Below are 23,985 nucleotides of genomic sequence, written 5' to 3'. Positions count from 1 at the left end.
CATACTCCCCACACACCTGCAATCCCTCAGGCTCGGTCAAAATCCAGTTCCAGTCTACAGGCATCTTGCAACTCCGTCTTCTGCGCGGGCGATAGCCTATTCCATCTGACATTCCCTGGGGGTCTAAGGGCTGGGTCCGGGGGTTTGGTAGCGAGAAGGTCGAGCCTCAGGGGCATGGCCAACGCACTGGATGCCATGAGCCGTTTCTTCGCTCTCCAGGTCTCAAGTCGAGATCGCTGCGAGGGTCCTGCCCGGCCACGTATGAAGTCAAGAAATTTCAGCCGGAGGGAAGGGCTTGCTGCATCACCGGCAACAACGTTCTCAATCATGGCAATGTCATGCTTCCAAAACGGTTCACGATCTTCGTGGGAGAGCACTCTTTGGAATGCATGGCGCATATGAAGTAAGAGGTTGGCCAGAACCGTCTCGTCTCCACATTTGAACAGCTTGATCAAGAGTGCGATATGCTCGTACGCCATTCGGTCAGGGTACCACTTGCTAATGTTATCGTGGGGCAAAATGTCCGGATAGAACGGCGGCCTCCACTCGTGGGTGACGCTTGCCGTAATTTGGACCCTATGATGGAGTAATTGAAGCGCCTCGTTGCCGTCGAGCTGGCGTAAAGCGAGGTATGCGGCGCTCAGAGCGGCGTCGTTAAGGATGCGAGCAAGATGTTGGGCGTAAAGCTGGAGACCTGGCTGTCTGAAGAAGGAGACGCTGTACCCACTGAGGTGTCCATTGAGGATGCCGTGTCGGACGACGAAACTGTAAATCGCGCTGGCCTCTTTGATGGATCCTCGCCTGGCGAGATCATCTGCTCTCTGCTTGAGGTCGAATGCTCTCTCGATACTCTGCCACAATCTCTACTTCAAGGCCATCGGGAACATCCTCAACGGCTCGTTCGAAACCAGGCAATAGTCCTGTCTCTCACGTACAACTCTCATTCCATCGATAGACTGAAGCACGCTCCTGAATGTCTCATCTCCACGCAAGGAAGAGAGCCGAAGTGGTCTCGAGGGACAATCTCTAAGCGTCATGTGGGCTGTGACGTACGACACAACAGACGCCTCTGGAAGGAAGCAATCCGTATCATGCGAATAGATCCTGGGCGGCACCATCGCGTCAATCCGCCACGAGAGGGCAGCCATGAGCTTCGAAAGATCACTCCAGAGTATGACAAAGGTGCCGGCGGGCTCGTCGTTCTTGGGTCCCTGCGCGCCCTCATGCGCGAACCAGTGCTCATCGCCACCATATTCAAGAGCCAGTTGGGCTGCGATGTTCTTCGGCAGCTTGAGGTGCTGTTTCGAGCCGTATGACCGGACGACGACGGGGATCGTTTGTTGCTGCGTCACCGAAGCAAATCCCTTCCAACCGAACTTTACCAGGACGAAGACGTTCTCGTCATAAAGGTACTGTTCAGCTTCGTCATGGAGTTGACCATTGACTCTCAGGATTGCCGGGTGGTACACCCTCCTCAGCTCCTTGGTGGCCGCTTGGGTTTCTTCCTCGCCACGTAAGAGGTACCAGAAGATCATGCGGCGAAGTTCGATCGGCAAACCCAGAAGTGTCGGATCAGAGGGATCGCCTCGAGGGACCCGGGGAGCCATTCTGTCATGGATTTTCTGCTTCAGAGAGAGCACTGGCGCCATTCTCTGTAACTGTACGAGGTGAAGAATGGCTGTGATGTATCAGAAGCGATAGAGGTGACCAAGTGAGTGTTTTGAAAAGCTAGCGTTCATGTGCTAGTTGTGTGGAGATGGATTTGAAGATGGATGTGATGGTGGGTGAGCAAAACTCCTCTGTGAGTCTTGCCAAATCAGAGAGAAGCCCAATGTCTTGAAGAAAGAACCAAGCACATTGGACTCGCCTTCCCGCCTTCTACCCTTCCACGCTCAACTTCCCTGGCAACGGCCTCCCACCAACGGCAAGGAAGTCGAAAGCTGTTGCTTGAATGAGCTCTTCTTAGTGAGATCGATGAAGTATTTGTCGCTGAAGATTGAACTATACAGATTGAAAGTATACAAGATATGGACGCTACACCCAAACAACCAAACAACTCCTCGCTGAACAACCAAAGGGGTATCTCATCTCATCTCATCACCAAAAAACTCTCACAAGAACCACAAAATCAACCATCCAAATCCCATCAAAACAACCACATCCACCTTCACATCACGCAACAAACCTCCTCCCCACCCTCATCTTCCCCGGCAAAGGCCTCCCCTTCGCAAGAAACCCCTGCGTAACCTCCAGCGCAGCCATCTGCTGCCCCACCCCCACCACCCCATCGAACCCGCCAGCCGTCCACGAACTCCCACAAACATTCTGCCCCGGACTGCCATTACAGCTCGCCAGCGCCCCATCGGCCGACGCCTTCAGCAGCGGCTGGATCTTATCCGAAGAGTCAGGAACGAGACTCTGTGTCGAAACGAGCCACCGCGTGAGGTACGCTTTGAAGGAGAGCTGGTCGGTATTGCAAGTCTTCGACGCTTCGCACTTCGTCTCGACGAGGACATTGTTGCTCGTGAAGTCCGCCTCGACGGCGGAGACGAAGCCTTCGAGGTGCGGCTGCCATTTGGCAGTGTCGGTGGTCGTGGAGAGCATGACGGCTGTACCATAGAGGAACACGCCAGCGTTGTAGGACCATTTGTCGTGGTTGACGTCAATGCAGCCTTTCAGAGCGTCGGTGCCGTCGTAGACGCTGTGGGTGGATTTGTCGATGAGCCCGACGGAGAGCGTCCAGTCGAAGACTTGCTCGGCGAAGGCGAGGTATTTTTGGTCGTTCGTGTAGCGTCCTAGACGTGCGGCGAGTTGGAAGAGCAGGCCGTTGGAGATGCTATTCTTGTAGTGGTATCCATCACGGTTGGGGTCGATCTGCCAGCCTAGACCGCCATTGCAGGTGGATTTGTCCCAGCGGGCGGAGACGGAATTGAAGACGTTGGTGGCGAGTTGGAGGTAGGTGATGGTGCTGCCTGCAGGTGGTGGGAGACCGTATTCGGCGGCGCTCATAGAGAGGAGACCCCACCAGAGCTGATCGTCGTTGCCGGTCGCTGAGGCCTGCATGAAGTCCTGGTTGAGGCCGGCCTGGGCGAGGATGGCGGCGGCGGCGTTGGTATTGTATTGGGCATCGCCGCTGTAGTGCCAGTAGTGGATTGCTGTGTCCCACATTCCCGCTGATTCCCACCACCAGTATGGCTGAGGCAGCAGGCCGTTCATGGTGGGACTGTAGTAAGTCATGAGGTTTCCGGCGAGGGTAGTTGCAGCGCTCGTTGTCTTCCCCGATGCCCCAATGGCGAGTTTGGTTGCAGAGACATACGTTGCCGCGGTGAGAGCAGCTACGAGAGGTTTGAGGACCATCTTGATCGATTGCGCGCACGAATAATGTCTGCAACGACTGGTGGATAGTTCAGATGGGTGAGGTACAAGGAGCGTCCACGTGTGAGATAACAGCTCTATGGGACCTCAAGAGGAAAGAACGAGAGACGTATCAGCACGCGTGACCTTGTCCTTGAAGTGAAGGCGAAGACTGTCTGTACCACTTCGACAGACATGGCAAGGGCGAGGGTTTTATCCTCCCTCGTCCAGCCTGTCTGTCCGGACATCGTTGAACAGCAACATTGCCAGCCTCAATCGCAGAACCTCCAAGCAGAACATTTCTGGGGCCAGCCTCACCGCAAGAATAGCTTCATGTTGTTTGCCTTCGCTGCGGCAGTCTCGATGGCCCGCCGCACAGATGAGCAGTGTCCAATTCCATAGCAGCGACAGCAGCAACATGTAAAGCCTGAATCCTGTTTGGGGGCCTTTTGGCGTTATACAAAGGCAGAGTACTGCATGTCTGACAAGAAATGTAGAGGTTGAGTAGGAGGTGATGTTGCTGCTGCGCTTCTTGGCGTGGCGCAGCCCGACCTCTCTGGCTATGTTTAGCCCGGCACAGGTCTAAAGGCGTGAAACGCCCAATTTTTGCGTGCGGCTGCGTTTCATCGATGTGGCACAGGAATCCTCTGAATGTTCAATTGAGGAAGGACAGCAGCGGCGAGAGAATAGAGCCTTATGGTCGCAGACCTTTGGCCTGATCTTGCTGGTAGGCCTTGCCTGACCAGGCAACGTCCAGATTGCTCAGTCGCAACAGTGTAGCATATGGCTGGACAGATTGAGGACCCTCTCTGGAATACAGAAGGGCCGGTTCGACGCTGCTGGTCCTCCCAAACGTTGCGTTCCTTCTTCGGCTTCACAAGGATTCCGCGAAACGTCGACTCGTCACATTGAGTTTTGCAGTAGCGCGAAGGCATTGCTGTATGTCCGCAGCACGAGGCTCCTCATGCAGAGATTCTTCTACATCCTTCACATGAAAGCCAATGCAGCTCTTCCTTCCACTGGGCCGTGCATCCAAGGGCTTGTCGTCTGCCGCGGCTCAGTCCAGCCTTTCCAGTCGGCCTCGCGTAACGCCCTTCCCAAAGAAAGGCTGGACTGAGCCGCGGCAGACCAAAAACCCTCAAACTTTTCTGCACGGGCTGGAGTTCGCCTCGCCGTTGAAGCACATCCTCCCGCGGAAAGCAGCCTTGGGATCTTACAGGCGGGCGAATACTTGTTGTAGCCATCGCCTGAGCGTCGCTCGACGGCACGAGTTTGGGGGAATCGTAGCAGTGGCATACTGGTGTTCTCTTCCGTGGTTCGAACATGCTGCAGAGGCTCGCGTGTAGCGGAAGAGCTGCCGCGTTCGGGACGCTGGTTCCAGACATCTTGCTCCTCTTGAGAGACCTCAAGCGTGGCTTTCTTTCCTCGACGAACAGCCCATTGCACCTTTCAAGTTATACGAGCTCCCTCCGTCGTTCAGATCGAGCCGACAGTTGCGACCCAGCAGGACTGTTGAGCGTGTATTCCAGCCTACGCTGAGGCCTTGACCGCGATGGACTCAGCTGTTGAGTATAAGGCCCATATCCATCTCTTGCAACATGCTCAGCATATTCAGGATCGTGCCGTCTTGGAGATGCCCCGTTCGACCTCCTGCTGGAATTTGTGCCTCTTCGATGTAGGTCGCTCTCTCGTCTCTGGACCATCTCCTCGCCCCTTCCTTCTCTGCTGTGCCTTCGACTACCACCATTCCTGCTCCTGCTACGTGGAGGTAGGCCTTGCTCTTTCCTCCTGATATTCCCGACTTCTTCGTTGCTTGCGCCGCCGTTGGTTACATGGTCGGAGAAGATCATCATCTTCTCTCCGCCGGGATATTTGCCTTTCTTGACCTTTTTGTAAGAAGTCAGCTTCTGTCCTATTCTTTTTTTAGTAAGATTGTATGGTACCTTTCTCCGCCGGTGGAAGTAGGTGCAAGTAATGTAGAAGCCATGAATGTGAGAGGGGATGATGGCCAGGACGAAGAAGACGCAGTTGAGTGCGAGGTCCAGTCCCAGGCCACAGAGGCCATACACAGCCGCGGGAGGAAACAGGAAATTGACAATGAGCAGTATGAAGCGGTCTATCGGACCTCGCATCTTGTGTCCTGTCCTGGGAGCCAACTGCTGGACTACTCCGTGGCCTTCGACAAGATGTGCAAGTAAGACAGGAGGAGAGGAGGAAGGCCTACGGACTGCACACGCATGTTGTATGCTGCAGCATCAGAATAATGTGACGACGAGGATGGACAAGCCAACAACAACGTCTGCGAAACTGGGAAAGGACCGCATCGTGGCATAGCCCTGCAGGTGATGTCAGTTCATATGGAGTGGCTTGCCGAGGCGTCCATATCCTAGTAGCGGCATTCGTGAAGGTATATACATTTGAGAGGGGCGTGCTGTCTTCCTGATGGCCTTGCGGGAGTAATATAGGTTTTCGTATGGGTTTTCCATCAAAACTTGAAGAACGGAGATTTGGAACAAGATTCATGTGAAGAAGTACATGCATGGCCACGGCTAGATGCACATATACACAGTGGCTAATCGAGCTAATGCGGGTTTACCTCTTGGCTTGTCGCAGCAAATTGACTTTTAGGCCTCGATTCTACTCACCCACAGCGTTGCACGTGATGTGCACGGTCCAACAACAACTCATCCACCACTTTAAGCCACTGTGGTCCAACACTACCCTCCATGCCCCTACCCACCATGCGATATTCCGTTTCATCTCCTCTCCTCTACCCTTTCACACATGGACATCCGCAGAACCCCTTTGTGGACGATATCGTAAGTGTCAGCCTTGCGATGTTATATCTCTTACTGTTCCACCTCCAATGCCCTGTTCCCTCACGACCCAGCGACACGAAGGAATGGCTTGCTCACCACCAGGTTGCATTCGCCTAAACCCCTTTCAGCCAGCGGTGTCGAGCGCCTGCGGTCGGTGTCCAGCTCTTTGACTCCAGGGCTGTGCTGAGGCTGCACCATGAGTAACTCGACTCATTTCAATGCCGCTTTCTACATCCCAATCCCTCTTCCTCTTCATCCACCTGCCGTGAGAGCAGAACAGCGACGGCATTGTCTGTTGACCAGATCAGTCCCACCACAACGACTTTCCCAGCCGTGAGGCCTCAGCGCTGAGTCACGGCGAAGCCGCTCACCATACATCATACCCTCAAGAAAGAATATCAAAAAATCAATCCCGACAGAAAATAGTCAATATTCAATCCTACTTCAATCCCACTTGCCAAGAAATAAATCCAAGCACAATGGCTATACCACAGAACACCGACGTTCCCACCTACGTCGTCTACCGAGACACTCCAGCAGGCGAGCCATTCGACCCAACCTCGCCCCTCCTCTTCTTCCCTCCAAAGGGATCCGATGAGCTCTTCGACGCCTTGAGAATCGCCTTCCCAAATGTCAAGACCCATTCCGAGCGTATGCGAGACGCCATGATCCAGTACCTGCTTCAGGAGCGACAAGATGAGCAGCTTGCATCTCCTGCTGTGACGATGGACACCATGCCAACCAACACCTGGCCATCGATGTCCTCGGATTCCAACTCTACCTGGAGCAGCCCAGAGCTTCTGAATTTCCCAACTCCAGAGGCTTCTTTCTCAAATTCGCCTCAGCTGGCTCCCCAACTTTCTCGACAAACCTCCATCGCCACATCTAGCCGGGCAAGCCCAACTGGGCCATCTATCGATCAAATGACGAATGTCTTCTGCTTGTCGACATCTTCGCAGCCAAAGCAAAGAATCAGACGGAAGATGACCGACGCCGAGAAGGCCGAGTACCGAAAGCGACGTATTGTAAAGGCCTGCGACAAGTGCGCCAAGCGAAAGCGAAAGTGTCCTCACAACCAGGCTGAAATGGCCCAGGTTCCAAACAAATCCCACAACAGGACAGCGAAGCCATCTTCCAAGTCGACGACCCCAATCAACGACAGCCAAACTCAAAAGATGGCTCTCGACTCGGCGACGACCTTCGATGAACTGGCAAATTCATTTGATCCTAACGAATTCATCGATTTCAACGACTTCAACATGTTTGAGGAATCCTACGCAGAGCTCGACATGAACGACATGATCAACTGGAACCAGAACGAACTTTTCACACTAGATGTGTCGCCACTACAACGAGACTGGTCTTACGGCAGTCAGGCCGACGACTTCACCATGCTTGATCCGCGCGCTACCCACCAAGTGGAATTCAACAACATGAGTTTCACAACCGGGGAGACGCACGGTGACACTCTCTACAATCACAGCAGCGATAGTAGAGGGGAGCAGCAATCATTCGATAATCTACAAACCTTCGCCCACTTTGAAGATGTACATGCCTTGGCTAAGGCCGGCGGTCTAGATCGCCAAGGCAACAACGAGCATGCTCAGCATCTACGCAACAGCGGTGGTACGAATGGTGGTGGTACTGCCACGAATGGCAGCGGCAATCAAATGCTTTGGGAGCATCTACGAACTGGCCAGCCCGAACCTCAGCCGGAGAAGCCTGTTCCGACTCACACGGCGCACGTCCACGCTGCAGACAGTATAGGCTTACACTCTCTCGATGAACCTATAGCGCAATCGCTGGAGACTAATCAACGCACGCTACCTCAGACCGTATTGAGGTTGACAAGCACGGCCAAGGCGGTGACGGTTCTACTGCGACTTCTCGGCAACCGCTCACAGGAATGCTCTTCTGTGACTGTGGACAGGATCGTCCACTTACTTCGCGATCGAGATCTACAGACCGATGCTCATCTACAACAGCATCGCCGTCGCCAAGTGAGCAACATGCCGGCGCATCTACAACGCGCGCTCTTCCAGGAGTCAGCACTCGACGACGGCAGGAAGCGTGCAACAGCGCACCCAGAGGAAGTCCATCTCACCAGATCGGATCTGGTCCGAGAAAAATCTGGTAGTCGTAGGCTCGTACTTTCCCTTTTGGGAGAGTCAGCTACGCCATTGACATCCACCTCCGTGTCAGTGTCGTGCGGTGCTCGAAAGAGCCCTGCAGCGGCTGCTCAAGGACGGCCTCAAGATCTGCTGCAACAACAGTCATCTGCAGAGCGAGATGCTGTGCAGACTGAAGTTCGATCTTCGCTTCCTCGCCGACCACAAACCTCGCTAGGCGAAGGCATTCCTGCTGATGCCAATGCGGCATCTGATCTCTACATGGCCCGTCGTCGTATCTCGCCGAGATTGAACAGATGGACGGATGTGAATACCAGCCCATCAGTGAATGCTAGTATACCCGGGACAGACCAACTGTGCATCAGTGCCACAAGCAAGACTGCCACGCAGAACCAAGCCAGAGCCCAGAATGCTGCATTCGGGCAAGAACAGCTCAACACAGACGTTCGACCATCGAGGTCCACACCGACGCCTCAACCCAATGGCGGTGCGTACCTGCGGGTTGGGCAAGAGGCGGCATCTCCAGTCCACACTCGTCCACGCAACCCAACTGCGTCCGGCTTCAGCGGAGATACAGACGACCACCACGGCGCAGGCAATACCAACCTCGCCACAGTCTCCCGCGTCGCCTCGTCCCTCGCGCAAGCCGTCGCCAGCGGCCTGCAAGCGCACGAGGCCCGTCTGTCATGCCACAACACCTACCGCGACCACCACGGCAGATCCGCGCTCGCCACCCTATCCTGGATCGCCGTCCTCGGCGCCCTCTTCATGGCAACGGCCATGGTCGGCATCTCGCCCTCCGTCGCCCTCCTCGCTCTCGTCTACCCGCTCTCCGCCGCAGAAGAGCTGGAAGGCACCACGTCCCGCCAACAGAAACCCGTCCGCTGCTCGAGGAAGAACAGCTCGTGGCTGTCGACGTATGCGTCGATGCAAGTCGGGTCGGCGAAGTCGTCGTCTCGGGGACGTGGGAACGAGAAGGAGAAGCTGCCTCATTCCGCGTGGGTGTTGCGTCCCGAACCGGACCGTGCAGTCTTGCAGGTTGTCGGCGGCGCATAGGGAGTTCAAAAGCGATTCTTCTTGCGATTTGTGAGGGTAGCGGTTTAGCGGGTTGATTTGAGCTTGAATGCAACAACAGATTGTTTGTGATATATACCAAGTCGTCGAGATAGAGACAGACACATTCTATTTTAGAAATTTGAATCGTCGTCATACACTACCTTTACTTGTCGTGCATTCCTTCCACTTGATATGTACTCGCTGTCTCTTGCATCACTCCATTGTCCTGTCACGTTGACTGACCGTTCCCGTCCAACCAATACATGCCACTAAATGCCTTCTACTTGTGCAAAAAAGGTCTTTACACTCTGCTCGCTGCCAAAGAAATAAGACGAGCTGACAGTCTGTACTCATTGCAAGGTAGTCTAAGAATTTAGAGGGTAGAAGTATCGGGTCGGAGTTCGTCGAAACCGTGACGGAGGCAAGCATCTGAGAGGGACGGAAATCTCAAAATGTATGTACGAACGTCGTACGAAGACACCTCCACGAGACTAGCTACATAGCATCTTCGACTTATCAAGCCCGGAACAGCAACGGTCATAGCCGCGCTATTCTCGCTATCGCCATAATTCATTGCCATGTTTGTAATATTTCCTCCATCGTTGTACGAAAGAAGTGTCCCTCACTCGCCCAGCTTCACATGACCGACCGCTCCTTTGAGTCAACATACTTCTCGGATCTACCATCTCTCGCGCCCAGGACGACCACGGCGTTAGGAGACTCGTTCGGTCCTTCGCTCTCCATTCATTGATCATGTCCGAAGCAAGACAATGCTGGCTTGTGAGGTTGAAGGGTGTATGGATGGAAGTGGCACAAGCTGAGCATTCCACGCTAAAATCAATTCCTCGTTTGCCGAATCGAGTAAAGGCTTCTCGGGCTCGAAAACAGGCGAAAGTGCTCGAGGGCTCCTCTCGTTGTACAATCGCAGGTCCATGTATATATATAAGAGGAACATAGACTGCTGGTAACCTTGATGTTCATATTCCAGCACAGCAGTTGTTTACGTTCATTCGACTTTTTTCAAGATGCCTTCTTCCATCCTCCTCAAAAACGGCACCGCCCTCATCCACGACGCCAACGACCACGTCGACGCCCTCGTGACGGATATCCTCATCGAAGGGGACAAGATCGCGAAGATCGCCAAGGACATCCCAGCTCCAGCGGGTGCGGAAGTGATTGATTGTTCGGACAAGCTCGTTTCGCCTGGGTATGGCGCTCTTTCATCGTCCGTTTGGGTCTAATGTTCTGCTGATGGATGTTTTACTAGCTTCGTCGACACGCATCACCATGTCTGGCAGACGCAGTACAAAGGGCGACATGCGAATGAGACGCTGTGGCAGTATATGGCCACGGGGAACCTCACGTCGCAGCTTTTGAATCCGACGGATGCTTTCTGGGGCCAGTTGGCGGGTTGCATGGAGATGATACATGGCGGGACGACGACCGTGGTTGACTATTGCCATGTGACTTATTCAGGCGAACATGGTGAGTATAAACGTCTTCGTGTCTTGTCTGACAGTCGCTGAAGCTGTGTTGCAGCTCGAAAAGCCATCTCTGCGACACTGGCATCCGGCATCCGATCCGTGTTCTGCTACGCCGCCATGGCAAAGGTAACCTCTTGGAAACCGGTCACGATTGACCTCAACGGACTTGCAGGAAACGTCATGGCAGACTTCGAAGACGTCGCGAAGAAAGGACCCTATGGCGACGACGGTCGAGTGACGGTTGGCTTCGGCTTCGACGGCTTTCCCTTCCTGCCTAAAGAGTATGCCGCTCCCTTGATGTCCAAGCTCAACGAGCTCAAGATCGAGGTGATCACGGTTCATCACACCTGGTGGGACCTCGCAGGCACGAGCCCGACCGGTCTCGAGAAAGTCGACCAGAGTGGTGTCCTTGACAATCGCTTCTTGTTGGCTCACTCGGGCAACTCGACACAGGCAGATGCCGATATCATGAAGAAGCACGGCATCCATGTATCCTCCACACCATCTACGGAAATGCAAATGGAGATGGGTCTTCCGGTCATGGCTTTCAGAACGGACCTTGGGATTCAAAATTTATGCTCGTTTGGTGTCGATTGCCATTCCAACAACTCAGCGTACATTCCAGACGAGGCCAGAATCGGACTCCAGGGCGCGAGAGCAGCTCGAGCGCAGGTAAGACAGTCCTCCACTCGAATCAAGCCGCAGCGTTAACGTGTGTGTAGCCTCATCTAGACAAGGGCAAGCTCGTCAGCCAAGTCGGTCACACGGTCGAGGAAACGTTCAACTTGGCCACGATTTTCGGGGCACGAGGCGCGAAAATGGGCGACAAAACCGGTAGCATCGCAGAGGGCAAGCTCGCCGACCTTGTGCTGTTTGACATGTCGTCTCCCGCAATGGTGGCCGGAAGTATCCACAACCCAATTGCTGCCATCATATTGCACAGCAGTCCAGCCGACATTGATACCGTCATTGTTGGAGGTCAGATCAGGAAACGGACCAGTAAGCTTCTGCCTGTGAAGTTGGATGTCGAGGGGCAGAGTGTCGCTGGAAAAGATCGCCTCGACTGGCCTGGTGTAGCGAAGGCCGTCGTCAAGTCTCGAGAAGGCCTCCAAAAGCAGATCGATGGGATCGATATGGTTGAGGGAGCCGATAGAGTCAAGGATTGGTTCCACATTACCGACTCGATGCTCGTCGATGTCCCATAGGCTTGGAAATGGAAAATATGATCCGTAGAAGACGTCTCCCAGTTTCGCAGGCGCGATACCAGTTCTGAGAAGAGCATTTGGCTCTCGATTCAGCAAGTCCCGTTCTGTGGTCGACGATTTCCTCAGAGCCAGAGACATTGGTCCATGGGCCGTCCGCAATCCGCAGTCGACGGGTATCCCATTGACCCCGTCATGACAAGTCCCCCGGTCTCGTCTTGGAGCGGAGCGTTCTGGAGCAAAATGCTTCTCTCAAACACTTGATCGACCATCCAAGCAGTATACCGCCGTCTCTCACCCAACCTGCAGTGCTTCTCCAAAGACATGCTCTTCACTTGGCCCTAACCTGCCCATCCGTACTATCACTAACAGTCTGCAACTTCCGATACTGCTCTTCCAACTGCCTCTGCATTTCGAAATCCACCATTCTCTCCTTTTTCACCCTCTGTTGCTCCATGTCGCGAATGACGCCGGCGTGCATAGCCTGCAATTCCAAGTCAGTGGCTGTGAAAGTGAAGTTTGGAGGTCATGGGGGACGTACAGCTTGATCGAGCTTCTGCTGGCGATGCACGAACAACACAATGCCAACCGTGGCGAGGGTCGTGGAGGCTAGGGTTAGTTTGGCGGCGGTGGACATTGTGCGTGAGAGAGTTGTTAAGAGGTGTGAAATGTTGAAGGTCCAATGCGAGATCTGAAGCAAGAAGGATCATCGGGCGTCCCACGTGTTTCCGGCGCAGTCGCCGACGTCAACTCTTGGGAGAGCTTCTGGACCTCACAGCTCGCCTTCTGCTGCACCTGGTCTATAGCTTGACATATACGACTCTTGATCTCCTCCTTTACTCAACAACTTCGACAAGATGGTAATGGCTACTATGGCGACTGGCGACTACACATACTGACCCTCGTCACAGGCAGCCCAAAACTCAGCCGGCATCCAGACGCTGCTCGAGGTTCGCCAGACCCCAACATCACTCACTTAAACACTCCTAACACGCACCCTAGGCAGAGAAAGACGCCCAGAAGATCGTTCAGAAAGGTACATCCACCTCCTATCCAAAACCGCAAAGAGCCCAGCTAACGCGCGCAAACCAACCAGCCCGAGAATGTAACGCCTTCCACACATCCTCCTCCCTCCCTCAAACACCCGTGAATAACATGGTCATTTCCAGACCGAACCAAACGCGTAAAAGACGCCCGCTCCGAAGCCCAGAAGGAAATCGAAGACTACCGGAGTCAAAAGGAAGAGGAGTTTAAGGCGTATGAGAAGCAGGTAATACATCTCCACCCTACAATCCATCCAACCCTGTGACAGTGCTGATATGAGGGGACAGCACACATCCGGCAACAAAGCCGCGGAAGAAGAAGCGGAAAAGGACACGCAGGAGAAGTTGAAGGAGATCAAGCAGATTGGGGAGAAGACGGGGCCCAAGGTCGTGGATGATTTGATCAAGGCCGTGTTGGATGTGCAGTTGGTGGTGCCGGAGAGGGTGTCGCAGGCGACTGTATAGATATGAAGAGGTGGAGGGAGTGGTGGGAGTGGTGGGATAGAGTTGAGTGCGTTGTTGAAACATTGTGAGATGGGTGGGTTATGATACATACCACTACAACAAAACGGAGAGATGATTGATATACACTACTTTGAGATCCCTCTCGACCATGGCCAGAAGCCGCCTGTGCTTTTCACCTCGCGGGAATCATCTCCATCCGAGACCGTCTTATCTTCCACCGAACTCTTCGCAACTGCCTTCTTCTTAGCATCAACCACAGGCACCTCAACACCACCAGGAAGCGCAACAATCATATACCCCTCCTCCACCTCCTCCTCACTCTCCGATTCAGCCACTTGCATAGCAAAAGGGAGGTCAAGTTTATCATCCTTCCTCGCCACATCATGGGACGCCGAGCTCCCCGAAGTGCCCTGCTTCCCTTGCATCTCGTTGAACTTGCGCCTCGCCTCGTTCTGAGCAGCCAGGATGCGTGAAGCCCGTAGATGACTGGGGATGGTCTGGTTGGGATGATGGGGCTTGTTCTTCTTCCGCGAGCCGGTCATGGTGGTCTAGCTTTCTGGCCTCTCTTCCGGGTGCTCGGCTGTTTAAGAGCACTTGCTTGCCTGCCATCTAATCTATAGCGTGCACGATCTCGTGAAACGATCATCTCCCATCAAAGCCCCTCCTTAGCAAGCATATCAGCGATGCTCAGATAGAACGCGATGGCGTTGAAACTACCACCACACAAATCGTCAGCAATCAGTTAACGACCTTATGTTTGCAAAACAATCATACTTCTTCTTCCTCTTCCCCGTCAGTTCCCAAAAATACCACCGCAGCCGATTGCTCCAATTAATCAAATCCAGATGACTGACATGATTCAACGTCCCCTTATACTCCCCCCATCGACTACTCTCCACACTCACCATCCCATCATTCGGCCCCTCGACCTTAGCAATCACATCGTGCGACTTCCGAAACACCGACAGGAGATGCGGCTCGAACTGCGCGCCGTAGCTGTAGTACTTGATCCCTTCGACGTCCGGAGTGCGCGGGTTGAAAGATGAAGCCATGTATTCGCGGGTTAGTTGGCTGAAGGCGCCAGTCTCCAGGCCGAAGGACTCCATGGCTTTGTAGATTTTGGGGATGTTGGTCATGCCGATTTGGGCGAAGAGGTAGTCTGCGAAGGAGGAGCCGCGGTGGGGGGTTGCTATGGTTGTTAGGGAGAGGACCTTCAAATTGGATGGTTGGAGTCGTGATATCATGTATCGTGAGTCGAGGCCGCTGCTAGAAGTCAGTGGTGAACGATACCGTTCTGCGTCAACGATCATACCCCTAGCTCGATGTCAGCGAGATGAACAGAGTCATACTTCTGTTCAATCACTGACCATACTATGCCTACACCAAAGTCAGCCAAGAACCCCTCTCCAAACTACCTAAACTTCTCCCAACCACCTACGCAATAATATTGACCGCCTTCCCCCCAGCCCTCCCTTCAATCGCCTCCGCCAACTTCCCCGCCCGATCCTCAATACTCCCCGAAGGCGGCACGGCCGAAGTAATCACCTCTACCCCCTTCGCTGCCAGCGCCTGCGTGATGCCATACCAGTACTCAATGCCCGGGAGATTCGCCCCTCCGAGCCCCAGCTCGTCGAATCCGAGCAGGCCGTGCGCGAGGATGATGGGGTGTTTGGGGGCTTGATAGGTGGATTTGAGGACGGCGAATTCGTCTTCGATGACTTCTGTGGAGATGTTGGAGAGGCGGGGGTCTTTCTTGGCTTCTTGCGCTTGTTCTTGCTGTGATTGTTTGAGGATTCGAGTGGACGCGTGGAGACGCGCTTTGGGGGTGTTGTAGATTGCGGATAAGGGTGAGACACACCGCCTTCTCAGGGCGGTACGATGGAGGAGGAGCATGGCAGGAGGATCCCGGTCGATAGTCGATGAACCTGTTCGTTGTGCAGGTCTTGGTTGTTTGAGGTTGTGGAAATTGAGTTTGATATTCGACTGATTGTGACGTCACTTTTCGACGACAGAGGCAACAACGACCACATCAGGTGAATGCCACTCTGCGGCTTCACTTTCCTGCGCTCTTTTGAACGTGAGATCAGTAATATATGAGCTCACGCGACCATCGTCATGTTCAATTTATCTGCTACAGATCTCAATCTGCAAGACGGAATACTGTGCATGCGGCAGGGATTCTGCGCTGGAGTCAATCAATGTCCCGTGTGATGTTCAGTCTGTAGACCGGGATCTTGGGTATACTGTATTTGGCTTGGAAGTCATAACGTGAAAGCTGACGTCGATCGAGAGATGGAAGGGAGAGTGGGAAAGAACTGAGCGGTAGTAAAGAGAGTTTGTACATGTTGGGGATACCATTGGAAACGACAACGATGTTGCAGATTTTGCAGCAGCTCTTCGAGAGGTATGAAATGTTCATCCTCTTCACAGCTTTTACAATCCCCCAACGCTGTCGAACCCTTCCTTACGATTTGTGGACTCTGAAGACTTGTGTCGAACTGAGGCTCTGCTCGTCTGAGCGCAAGCGTTCAGTAACAACAGACCTGCGATCCAGCCGAAGAGTCCAGTAACCTGAGCATCTCGTCGTCACTGGACGCTACTATGGTGAATGACATCGAACGCCGAGCCTGAGGTAACACCATAGCCATGCTAGCTCCATGGAGGTCAAATTCCGAAAGCCTATATATCGGATACTCACTTGACCGGATGGACAGATCGATGCATAGACGGCCAGCAGTGAGTGGGCATCGATGCGAATACTCCGGTGCTTAGTGAGAAGTCGTGTTGTACCTATGGTCCGTAATGAGGGTGCTGGACCTCTCGATATGATTTGGTACCGTCAGTACCCGCAACCAATGACTCCAGAAATGCCAGCGCAACCTTCGAGGGGTCCTTACTACTGGCTTGCGATGATGGTGTTCATCACAAGAGAGGTATCCTGAGGCCAGCAGTCATCTGATCGGCGTACCTTGCTGAACAATCAGGTGCCGCCATTGCTAGGGAGCGTGCATCGTGGAAACATCAAGCTGGCAAGGCCGACTAGCTTCAGCTTCCACATGAGGGCCTTACTACTTACCTTATCGGTCTCACCACCCGGACGATGCTTTCGCCTCTTATTTCTGTTGTAGCTGCGACCTCTCCAATCATAGAATCGTGCCAGAATCGGGTAGTGAAAGTACGTGAGCCTCATCCTGGGTTTCCCCGCGTCATGATTCATCTTGCCTGAGGTAAAAGTCCGGGTTCTGGGATGGGAGTGTACGACCGTCGCCGGCATCATTCTGGTAAGTCTCGGGTTGTCCTCCGCCTGGCTCGGAGTAGTAAGGGGTGGCCGGGGTCGTAGGCACATGGTGTTCGGGCCTTCTGAATGGAAGCACTTGTCATCATGGCAATTTTGACGATGATGCCATAGTCTGATATTGTCACCCAAGGCCCAAGCCAAATATCAGACCCGGAAGTGAGTACGATCCGAGGGAACGCGAGCGGCCTCTTTGTGTTCGCTACATCGGCCGGCTCCTGCTGAAGCGCAAGTCAAGTTCCTGGATGCCCATGACAAAGTCTCGTGAACGAGAAAGAAGATGAACCTGGTAGAGCTGGGAGAGTTTGAAGGGGTGAGTATCAAAGACCCCTATAAGGAAGGTGAGGTTCAGTGTAGCTTTTAGCGATGCCGTTCGATGCGAGCCGGAATCGGATGCAGTTGTTGTAGATAGCTGACTTCGGTAAGCACGTTGTAGCTGTCCGGCAGGAATCTGCTTCGTCTAACAAATCATCCTATTGGTGCTCCAGCGCCGAGGGCGGGTAAGACCCTATCGTGGAGTAGGAAGGACCTTTCAATCTGTACACTCGCAATCTCATCAAGGCCAGCTGAGGCATATGATGGTGATGGATGCTTCGAAAGGCTGATGTTGGGCGGCAGGATTGGCGATCTGTTACTCTCCACTGTCAGTGTAACATAAGAGCGACAGTTTGCTGGAGTGATTGGCAAAATGGAGTTGCAATTCGAAGCTCGACCCGACCATATTTGCCGTGTTTCCGTGCGGTGTGGCTCCAGCAATGGTGCACTGTTGTCAAGCAAAGCTTGTCTCATGCTGTAACGACGAGGCGCTTGTTGACACTGGCGTCCTAATCGTGTTGGAGCCAGCGCGAACGCCCATGACAGCTCCACCCACACTTCATACACTTCACACGTCACGATTGCCATCGTACGCTTTTCGTGGCATGGCGCTGATATTATGGACAAGTTTGTGGGACGGTACCAAGGCTTGGTGGCAGCGATTGGGCGCGAGGTTCGGAAGATCTACGCTTTTGTGTTTTCAGCGAGGAAAAGTCTCGCAAGCGTGTCCGGTGGGCAAGGGAGTCGCCGCGCAAAGAGCTGCGGTCGGAACGACGATCTCTGTAACATCGCAGAGGTTGGGGCCGCGCCGAAGGCAACACAACCCACTATTATCAAAGCTACTTTGTTATTCCCACACGCGTAGTGTAGGGTCGTCGCAAGATTCGACTGCGTATACACGCGTATGAAGCCGGACAGATACACGTTAATTCTACTTCGGACAAGTAGTCCATGCACCATCCCCTTCCGCATATACACAGCCGTGATATCTGTATGCAAACTGGACGACGTGTGTACACTGTGCGAGTGGTGAAAAGAGTGTAAGGATTCGACCCATGGTTGTTGCTGACGGCACCCTGCATTTGACTCGGTCGCTCCTTGTGGTCACGCAGTGGGCAGATCTCGCTTGGCCTGCTGCAAGATAGGCGGAGGTGTCAAGCACGTGCGAGAGAAAGCATCCATTTGGAGGGCTTGCCGTGTGGTAGAGGCAGTATCGGTACATCAGCTGGCGGACATGTACATAGTAGGCAAGATGGGGGCACGGCGGTCAATTATTGCTGAGCACGCGGCGGGACAGACATCCCCGTTGTCATGAAGATCCTCGCAACGGGTGACGTACGGCGGGCCCGTGAATGCAAGGCTTCATCTCAGGAGGTGATGTGAACGTGGCCGTGGCGAGGGGCGGCGGTGGTGGCGATATGATAGCAGGCCGGCAGGACATGCGCAGTCACGCCTCGCTGTGAAGTGCTGCCGTCTGCTGCTATTGATCGTAGTGGTGTGGTACGGAATGAAGGGCAGGTGGCACGTCCCCTGCTCCGGCAACAGCAGAGCTTGTGCCGGCTCGACAGAATGACGATGTTGACCGTTCCCTGCAGCTCCACTCGCCGCCCATCTGTCCTGACTGGCTGCCGCCGCGACTAATAACTGTGCTAGCTGGCGGTGCATGCAGTTTGTCTGCCGGCCTGCGTCTGCAAAAGTACTAGGCCAATGTCTTGATTAATACTAGACCCTCCCTCGCCCTTTCTTGCGGCGGCTCTGCTGCATACTGCCTTACACGCTGTTACACGCCCGACTCACCACCACACGCTGCCCGACTGCTCAGCGCACGCCCGTTGACGCTGCAGCCGACTCTCATTTCCCACCACCACTCAGCGCGGCGGCAAGGGAGCGCGACGCGGACTTCAGGAGAGGCTGGGGCAACCATGACATCAGAGGACTGCAGTAGTACGATTGCAACACCCTCGATCGGGGAACCTACTCTACACCTTGTACCCTCGCCAACCTCATCATCTCCAGACTCCAGCGCCGTCGCCAGCGAAGATGATACGATGACCATTGCACGAATAGCCAGGCCCAAGATCGGGAGCAGAAAGAGCAGCGGCACCATGATTGTCTCGCGCGAATCCGCCACCACCGTCGTCGAGCCCGACTTCGACGAGAACGACGTGCGCACCATGTCCCCCCGGAGAAACAGCGAAGAGGTCGACAAGCTCGGCGAAGAGGCGCGGAAAGATCTGATCGAGCAGGCCAAGGTGTTGCAGACGAGCCTGCAGGCGATAGTCGACCGAGTGGAGACGGTCAAGACGGAGCACGAAAAGCTCGAAGGTGGCAACAAATTCCTGCAGTCGTACGTCCAAGCACTCAGACACCCGTCTCACGCACGCGCTGACACTATCGCAGATATATCGGCGAGCTCATGCAGACGTCGAAAGTCACATCGACCGTCCCGTCAAAATCCAAAGCCAAGGGCCGAAGTAACAAGTGACGACCGCCCGACACCGCTTCCGACACACTCGCAATTTTGCACTGTACCATCATCACCAAGACATCATTGTCCGCTGCCCACTGCAGCATTTTAGCATGGCGTGGAGTGCTTTTATACCTGGGGGGCAAATGAACTGGCGTTTGGGGGGGATCCACCGGCGCATAGTAACTCACGGTCGCACGCTCAACACCCCTTCGAGCGGCGAACCTCATCAACCCACATTGGCGGCGCTAGTCTATCTGGACGGCATTATCGTCCATCTTGTTGTACTGCCACACGAGCAGAGTCATGTATATTATAATGACTAAAGTAGTGAACTCATCGCGACAGGAGATGTAACGGCAGTTTGAGATGTCTCTGACTAAGGGGTGAAGACCCGAAGATCAAAAGACCCTCACTCGGGCCTGTCATCAATCGCGCCACACATCATTACCATTACCACTGATACCTCACTGTCTTCATTCCATCCAGCATACTGACGAACAGATCGCACACCAAAATTCGCACCATCGACGTCGGCCACCTCCAGAACGACTCCACGTGCAGGACCATCGCACCATCACCACCAGTGGCGTATTCTCGAACAACGCAAAGAAGCTGCTTATCCGCACGCACACGCTTCCCGAACCTCCAGAGTCCAAGCCAGCATCCTCCCACCACAACGCCCTCCCAATCACCACCCATCGAAAAACTGCAGTCATCCTCCCTAGCCCGAATCAAGCACGCCCAACCCACGTGGCTATTGCAACGCCTCAAACCCCAAACGCAAAACGCAAACGCCATAGCTGCACGATAAATCACACAAAATCCTTTTTTCGCAACTCTTCCCGGATTCTCACGCCCCAAACGAGTTGCCAGCTTGCATTGCACGGCACTCACCGCTCTCGGATCCTGGGGAGCTTTTGCTTTGGGGTAGGTTCTGGAGCGTGGGCTTTTGTGGCTTGCGGGTTTCGTGCATGAATGGACGCCTTTGGGGAAGTTTCTTGGCGGGGTGGCCGATGAGGTGGGGAGTGCGGTGTGGAGGATTGTACGACTACTGGGGAAGTGCCATGTGGGATTCATTGATGGTAAGAGGGGGCTGTTGGTGGTCGTGCACGTGAGAGTGAGGTAGGTCTTGGAGGAAGGATGCTGCTGTTATCTGCGTGTGTATCTTGCCTCTTCTCTGATCACCGACCAAGCTGGAGAGCTCAGTTGAACAGATCGTATTCACGTTCAGAAGAAAATGATGTGCGTAGCTGAAGTGAGAAGACGACTTCTGTAGGCAAGTGAAGCACACAGATTGCTCTGTCTAACGGGGACCGATCAAGTCCCATCGATGCATCCCGTTTGAACATCATTGTTTCTCTCGGCACCTCCAAAGGTAGTGAGGCTACGAGATGCAAGGGCACGGGAACATTGGTCTCGTTGTCATAGCTATGCGTCTATATATGAGTATCACATGCAAACTCGCTCGCTCGCTCGCCAAAACTACTTCTCACAAACACGAAACACTTGATCCAATCTTACTCACTTATAAGCCTTCCCACCCACACTCTCATCAAACGCCATCAGTTCCTTCAACCCACAAACCTCAAAAAGCGCTCCCGGCCCCATCTTCTGCTCCAGTGGAGGCTGTCCCGTCGTTCTCAACGCTTCGAGCGCCTGCCTCACCGCCGGCACAACAGCCTCCATGCCCAAACACGGCCATATCACGATCCTGAAGCCCAGGCGATTCGCCTCTTCATTGCTGACTTGGGGTGTTTTGCCGCCTTGCACCATGTTCAGCAGGACTGGGACGTCTTTGGGGAGTTGCTTGATGACTTCTTGGGCTTCCTCGGTGGATTGAATCGCTTCGAAGAACAGCGCGTCGACGCCAATCGAGGCTGCGGTCCTCAAGCGTCCGATCGCCTCCTCGAACCCGCCCCTCCCCTCCGTATCACTCCCAGCCCGCGCATCAGTTCGCGCAATGATAAGAATATCATCCCTCCCCTCATCTCTCGCCTTACACGCCGCTCGCAGACGATTATAATACACCTCCCTGCTCACCAACACCTTCCCGCTCAAATGTCCGCATCGCTTCTCTTGAACCTGATCCTCGATATGCAGGCCCGCGACTCCCGAGCGAGCGTAGGAGGTGACGGTTTTGGCGATATTGATGGGTCCGCCGTAGCCCGTGTCCGCGTCGGCGATGACAGGCGTGGAGGGCGACAGCGAGGCGATCATGCTGGCGTTGGCGTGCATGTCGGTGTAGGTGGCGAGGCCGAGGTCTGCCATGCCGAGTTTGGACATGGAGGTTCCTGCGCCGGTCATGTAGAGGCATTCGAAGCCGGCTTCGAGGGCGAGGCGGGCGGTTATGCCGTCGTAGACGCCGGGGGCTACGACTGTCTTGGAAGGGTCGGAGAGCATTTCGCGGAGGCGTTGGACGCCTGTGGGCTTGGTGGTGTGGCCGTTGGTCGACATTGTTCTGTTCCTGGCTCTTGTTGTGATCTTCTCGATTCTGGGATTGTTCGTGTTGAAAGAGAGGATGTACGTCTTTTCACAGCTCTTGCTAGATGAAAATGCCTATCGATGTAAAGATGAAATAGAAAGCAATACTTATACCTATCGCGGCCCTTGTTCCGGGCAACAGACGAGGACGACGATTGCTGCGCATCATTTACAGAGCTTGCTCCGATCCCGGCCTTGCGGTCCACCTCTTTACTCGTTTCTGCTGACTCAAGGAAAGCGTTGTTCGTGTTGTTCGCAGATATATCGGACGACAGAGGCAGAGCGTAAGTCGGCGTACTGCGAAAACGCGGCCTTCGAAGATGAAGCAAGACGTCTCTGTGTTTTCCGGCCGCCGGACCGCATCGTTCTCGCTCTCACGGCCTTCCTCGAGCTATCCCTCTTCCGTCCCTTTCACATGCGACTTGTTGGAACCTGGGGTACAGCATGACGATCGCCGAGGCATCTTTGCGGATTGGCTTTCGAAGTCATGTGCGCCGGACGTCTTCTGATATAAGCATCATATGCTGTTCGGGGTGTTTCTTTTGCGTTGAACGCCTCCTCCGAAACACCAAATCCGTACCTTTGTTTGTACTTCCTGTTGGACTGCTCGACGTTTTAAGCCTTCTCCATCTTCAATCCGCTTCCAGCATACTCCACGATCAAAAATGGGTGTTGCGGATGGTATGACCGGCTCATCGGGAGCAGACAGCGCAGTATGAGAGACGCAATGGTATACTGACGAGCTATCTCCCAGCCAAGTTCCCGGCCTCGCAGGCCTTCGATGAGATCGCCAACGCGCTCTCCGACCCAGCCGCCAAGAAGGACGCCATCAAGCAGGGCGCCTCGATCTTCGGTTTCACCATCAAGAACGCATCCGGCGAGGAGAAGTCGTGGTATGTCGACCTGAAAGAGACTGGCACTGTTGGCCAAGGAACCGCACCAGAGGGCAAAAAGGCAGATGGTATGTTGAAATACACCGAGTCCGGGGTGACAGTATCACGCTGCATTCGTCATCGATATAGTAGTGGCGGAACACAGATTCGCTGACATGAGAACAGTCACCCTCGTTCTCTCCGAGGACAACTTCGGCAAGCTCATCGACCAAAAGGCCAACGCACAGAAGCTATTCATGAGCGGCAAGCTGAAGGTCAAGGGCAACGTCATGAAGGCCACCAAGCTCGAGCCGATCCTCAAGAAGGCCCGACCACAGTCGAAGCTTTAGAGCGTGTGTGGGAAGCGGAAAAGAGTACGTAGATGCATTTCGAATGGCGCGCTTGGTTGTTTGAGCTAGGATGATCGCCAGCTTGTATACTTACCGTATGAGATCAACCGAATGGAAGCTATGGCCAAGACTTTGCCTTGCAGGTGCACTTTCTACCGTTGTCAGCACTGCTCTGAGTACGACGCTGCGGTGGCGGCTCGTTATTGCGGCGGTCAATGACCCCTTGGTCTGCTACTGCAGTTGATGCCGTAGTGCCTGGAGCGGGTGTTGCTCGTGTCCTGTCCGTATCCATTCGCTCTGCTCTTGTTAGATTACGCTGGGAAGTAAAGACACCGTCGCCAGCCGCGTGCGACTGCGGGCGTCTCAGGGACTGACTTTGAATGATAGGCTCGATTGGAGGGTCGTCGTTGCTCGGCGGAGGGCGTGTTGGGCGAAGGACGTGATGGAATTGATCGAATTGACTGCTCCGCAGTGGTCGGCCCGACTGAATGATTGATAAAATCTGGATTGCAAGGCATACCTTCTGTCTCTGCAAAGACTCCTGCACAAGGAGGCCTTGTAGACTGAGAGTCCTCAAACTCCATTCGAGTGGCATAGTCAGCCTTGTCCTTCTGTTGCTGTAGCTTCGTGAGACTCTTTGTTTGTATCAC

At 54.1% G+C, this 23,985-nt stretch overlaps 12 protein-coding genes across 12 annotated transcripts; 5 read left to right on the top strand and 7 right to left on the bottom strand.

The window, feature by feature from the left end:
- Positions 1–26: 26 nt before the first annotated feature.
- On the bottom strand, positions 27–1,607 carry M409DRAFT_20457 (uncharacterized protein; the record flags this gene model as incomplete). The annotated part of the gene is made up of 2 exons (XM_033805404.1): positions 27–801; positions 1,054–1,607. 2 exons carry the CDS (start codon positions 1,605–1,607, stop codon positions 27–29), a joined length of 1,329 nt encoding a protein of 442 aa, XP_033670122.1.
- Positions 1,608–2,172: 565 nt separating this feature from the next.
- Positions 2,173–3,357, bottom strand: M409DRAFT_20456 (glycoside hydrolase family 76 protein; the record flags this gene model as incomplete). The annotated part of the gene is made up of 1 exon (XM_033805403.1): positions 2,173–3,357. One exon carries the CDS (start codon positions 3,355–3,357, stop codon positions 2,173–2,175), a length of 1,185 nt encoding a protein of 394 aa, XP_033670121.1.
- A 1,451-nt stretch (positions 3,358–4,808) lies between these two features.
- Positions 4,809–5,486, bottom strand: M409DRAFT_20455 (uncharacterized protein; the record flags this gene model as incomplete). The annotated part of the gene is made up of 2 exons (XM_033805402.1): positions 4,809–5,240; positions 5,298–5,486. 2 exons carry the CDS (start codon positions 5,484–5,486, stop codon positions 4,809–4,811), a joined length of 621 nt encoding a protein of 206 aa, XP_033670120.1.
- Positions 5,487–6,652: 1,166 nt separating this feature from the next.
- On the top strand, positions 6,653–9,358 carry M409DRAFT_52500 (uncharacterized protein; the record flags this gene model as incomplete). Its single annotated transcript, XM_033812096.1, has 1 exon — positions 6,653–9,358. One exon carries the CDS (start codon positions 6,653–6,655, stop codon positions 9,356–9,358), a length of 2,706 nt encoding a protein of 901 aa, XP_033670119.1.
- Positions 9,359–10,383: 1,025 nt separating this feature from the next.
- M409DRAFT_20453 (uncharacterized protein) lies at positions 10,384–12,047 on the top strand (the record flags this gene model as incomplete). Its single annotated transcript, XM_033805401.1, has 4 exons — positions 10,384–10,565; positions 10,626–10,843; positions 10,898–11,514; positions 11,565–12,047. 4 exons carry the CDS (start codon positions 10,384–10,386, stop codon positions 12,045–12,047), a joined length of 1,500 nt encoding a protein of 499 aa, XP_033670118.1.
- Positions 12,048–12,375: 328 nt separating this feature from the next.
- M409DRAFT_20452 (uncharacterized protein) lies at positions 12,376–12,681 on the bottom strand (the record flags this gene model as incomplete). The annotated part of the gene is made up of 2 exons (XM_033805400.1): positions 12,376–12,528; positions 12,586–12,681. 2 exons carry the CDS (start codon positions 12,679–12,681, stop codon positions 12,376–12,378), a joined length of 249 nt encoding a protein of 82 aa, XP_033670117.1.
- Positions 12,682–12,726: 45 nt separating this feature from the next.
- On the top strand, positions 12,727–13,552 carry M409DRAFT_20451 (uncharacterized protein; the record flags this gene model as incomplete). Its single annotated transcript, XM_033805399.1, has 6 exons — positions 12,727–12,789; positions 12,956–12,994; positions 13,047–13,080; positions 13,141–13,149; positions 13,214–13,314; positions 13,376–13,552. The coding sequence occupies 6 exons, from the start codon at positions 12,727–12,729 to the stop codon at positions 13,550–13,552; spliced, it is 423 nt and encodes a 140-aa protein (XP_033670116.1).
- Positions 13,553–13,677: 125 nt separating this feature from the next.
- Positions 13,678–14,094, bottom strand: M409DRAFT_52498 (uncharacterized protein; the record flags this gene model as incomplete). Its single annotated transcript, XM_033812095.1, has 1 exon — positions 13,678–14,094. The coding sequence occupies one exon, from the start codon at positions 14,092–14,094 to the stop codon at positions 13,678–13,680; it is 417 nt and encodes a 138-aa protein (XP_033670115.1).
- A 110-nt stretch (positions 14,095–14,204) lies between these two features.
- M409DRAFT_64963 (uncharacterized protein) lies at positions 14,205–15,445 on the bottom strand (the record flags this gene model as incomplete). The annotated part of the gene is made up of 4 exons (XM_033816305.1): positions 14,205–14,265; positions 14,327–14,815; positions 14,991–15,309; positions 15,430–15,445. 4 exons carry the CDS (start codon positions 15,443–15,445, stop codon positions 14,205–14,207), a joined length of 885 nt encoding a protein of 294 aa, XP_033670114.1.
- Positions 15,446–19,084: 3,639 nt separating this feature from the next.
- Positions 19,085–19,647, top strand: M409DRAFT_64962 (uncharacterized protein; the record flags this gene model as incomplete). Its single annotated transcript, XM_033816304.1, has 3 exons — positions 19,085–19,106; positions 19,179–19,509; positions 19,563–19,647. 3 exons carry the CDS (start codon positions 19,085–19,087, stop codon positions 19,645–19,647), a joined length of 438 nt encoding a protein of 145 aa, XP_033670113.1.
- A 1,506-nt stretch (positions 19,648–21,153) lies between these two features.
- On the bottom strand, positions 21,154–22,086 carry M409DRAFT_20447 (uncharacterized protein; the record flags this gene model as incomplete). The annotated part of the gene is made up of 1 exon (XM_033805398.1): positions 21,154–22,086. One exon carries the CDS (start codon positions 22,084–22,086, stop codon positions 21,154–21,156), a length of 933 nt encoding a protein of 310 aa, XP_033670112.1.
- A 692-nt stretch (positions 22,087–22,778) lies between these two features.
- M409DRAFT_20446 (uncharacterized protein) lies at positions 22,779–23,335 on the top strand (the record flags this gene model as incomplete). The annotated part of the gene is made up of 3 exons (XM_033805397.1): positions 22,779–22,794; positions 22,868–23,074; positions 23,172–23,335. 3 exons carry the CDS (start codon positions 22,779–22,781, stop codon positions 23,333–23,335), a joined length of 387 nt encoding a protein of 128 aa, XP_033670111.1.
- Positions 23,336–23,985: the final 650 nt, after the last annotated feature.

The sequence above is a fragment of the Zasmidium cellare genome (assembly GCF_010093935.1).
Source record: "Zasmidium cellare ATCC 36951 unplaced genomic scaffold M409scaffold_10, whole genome shotgun sequence".
NCBI lineage: Eukaryota > Fungi > Ascomycota > Dothideomycetes > Mycosphaerellales > Mycosphaerellaceae > Zasmidium > Zasmidium cellare.
The sequence above is the reverse complement of the archived record's forward strand: the minus strand, read 5'-3'. Positions and strand labels throughout refer to the sequence as shown.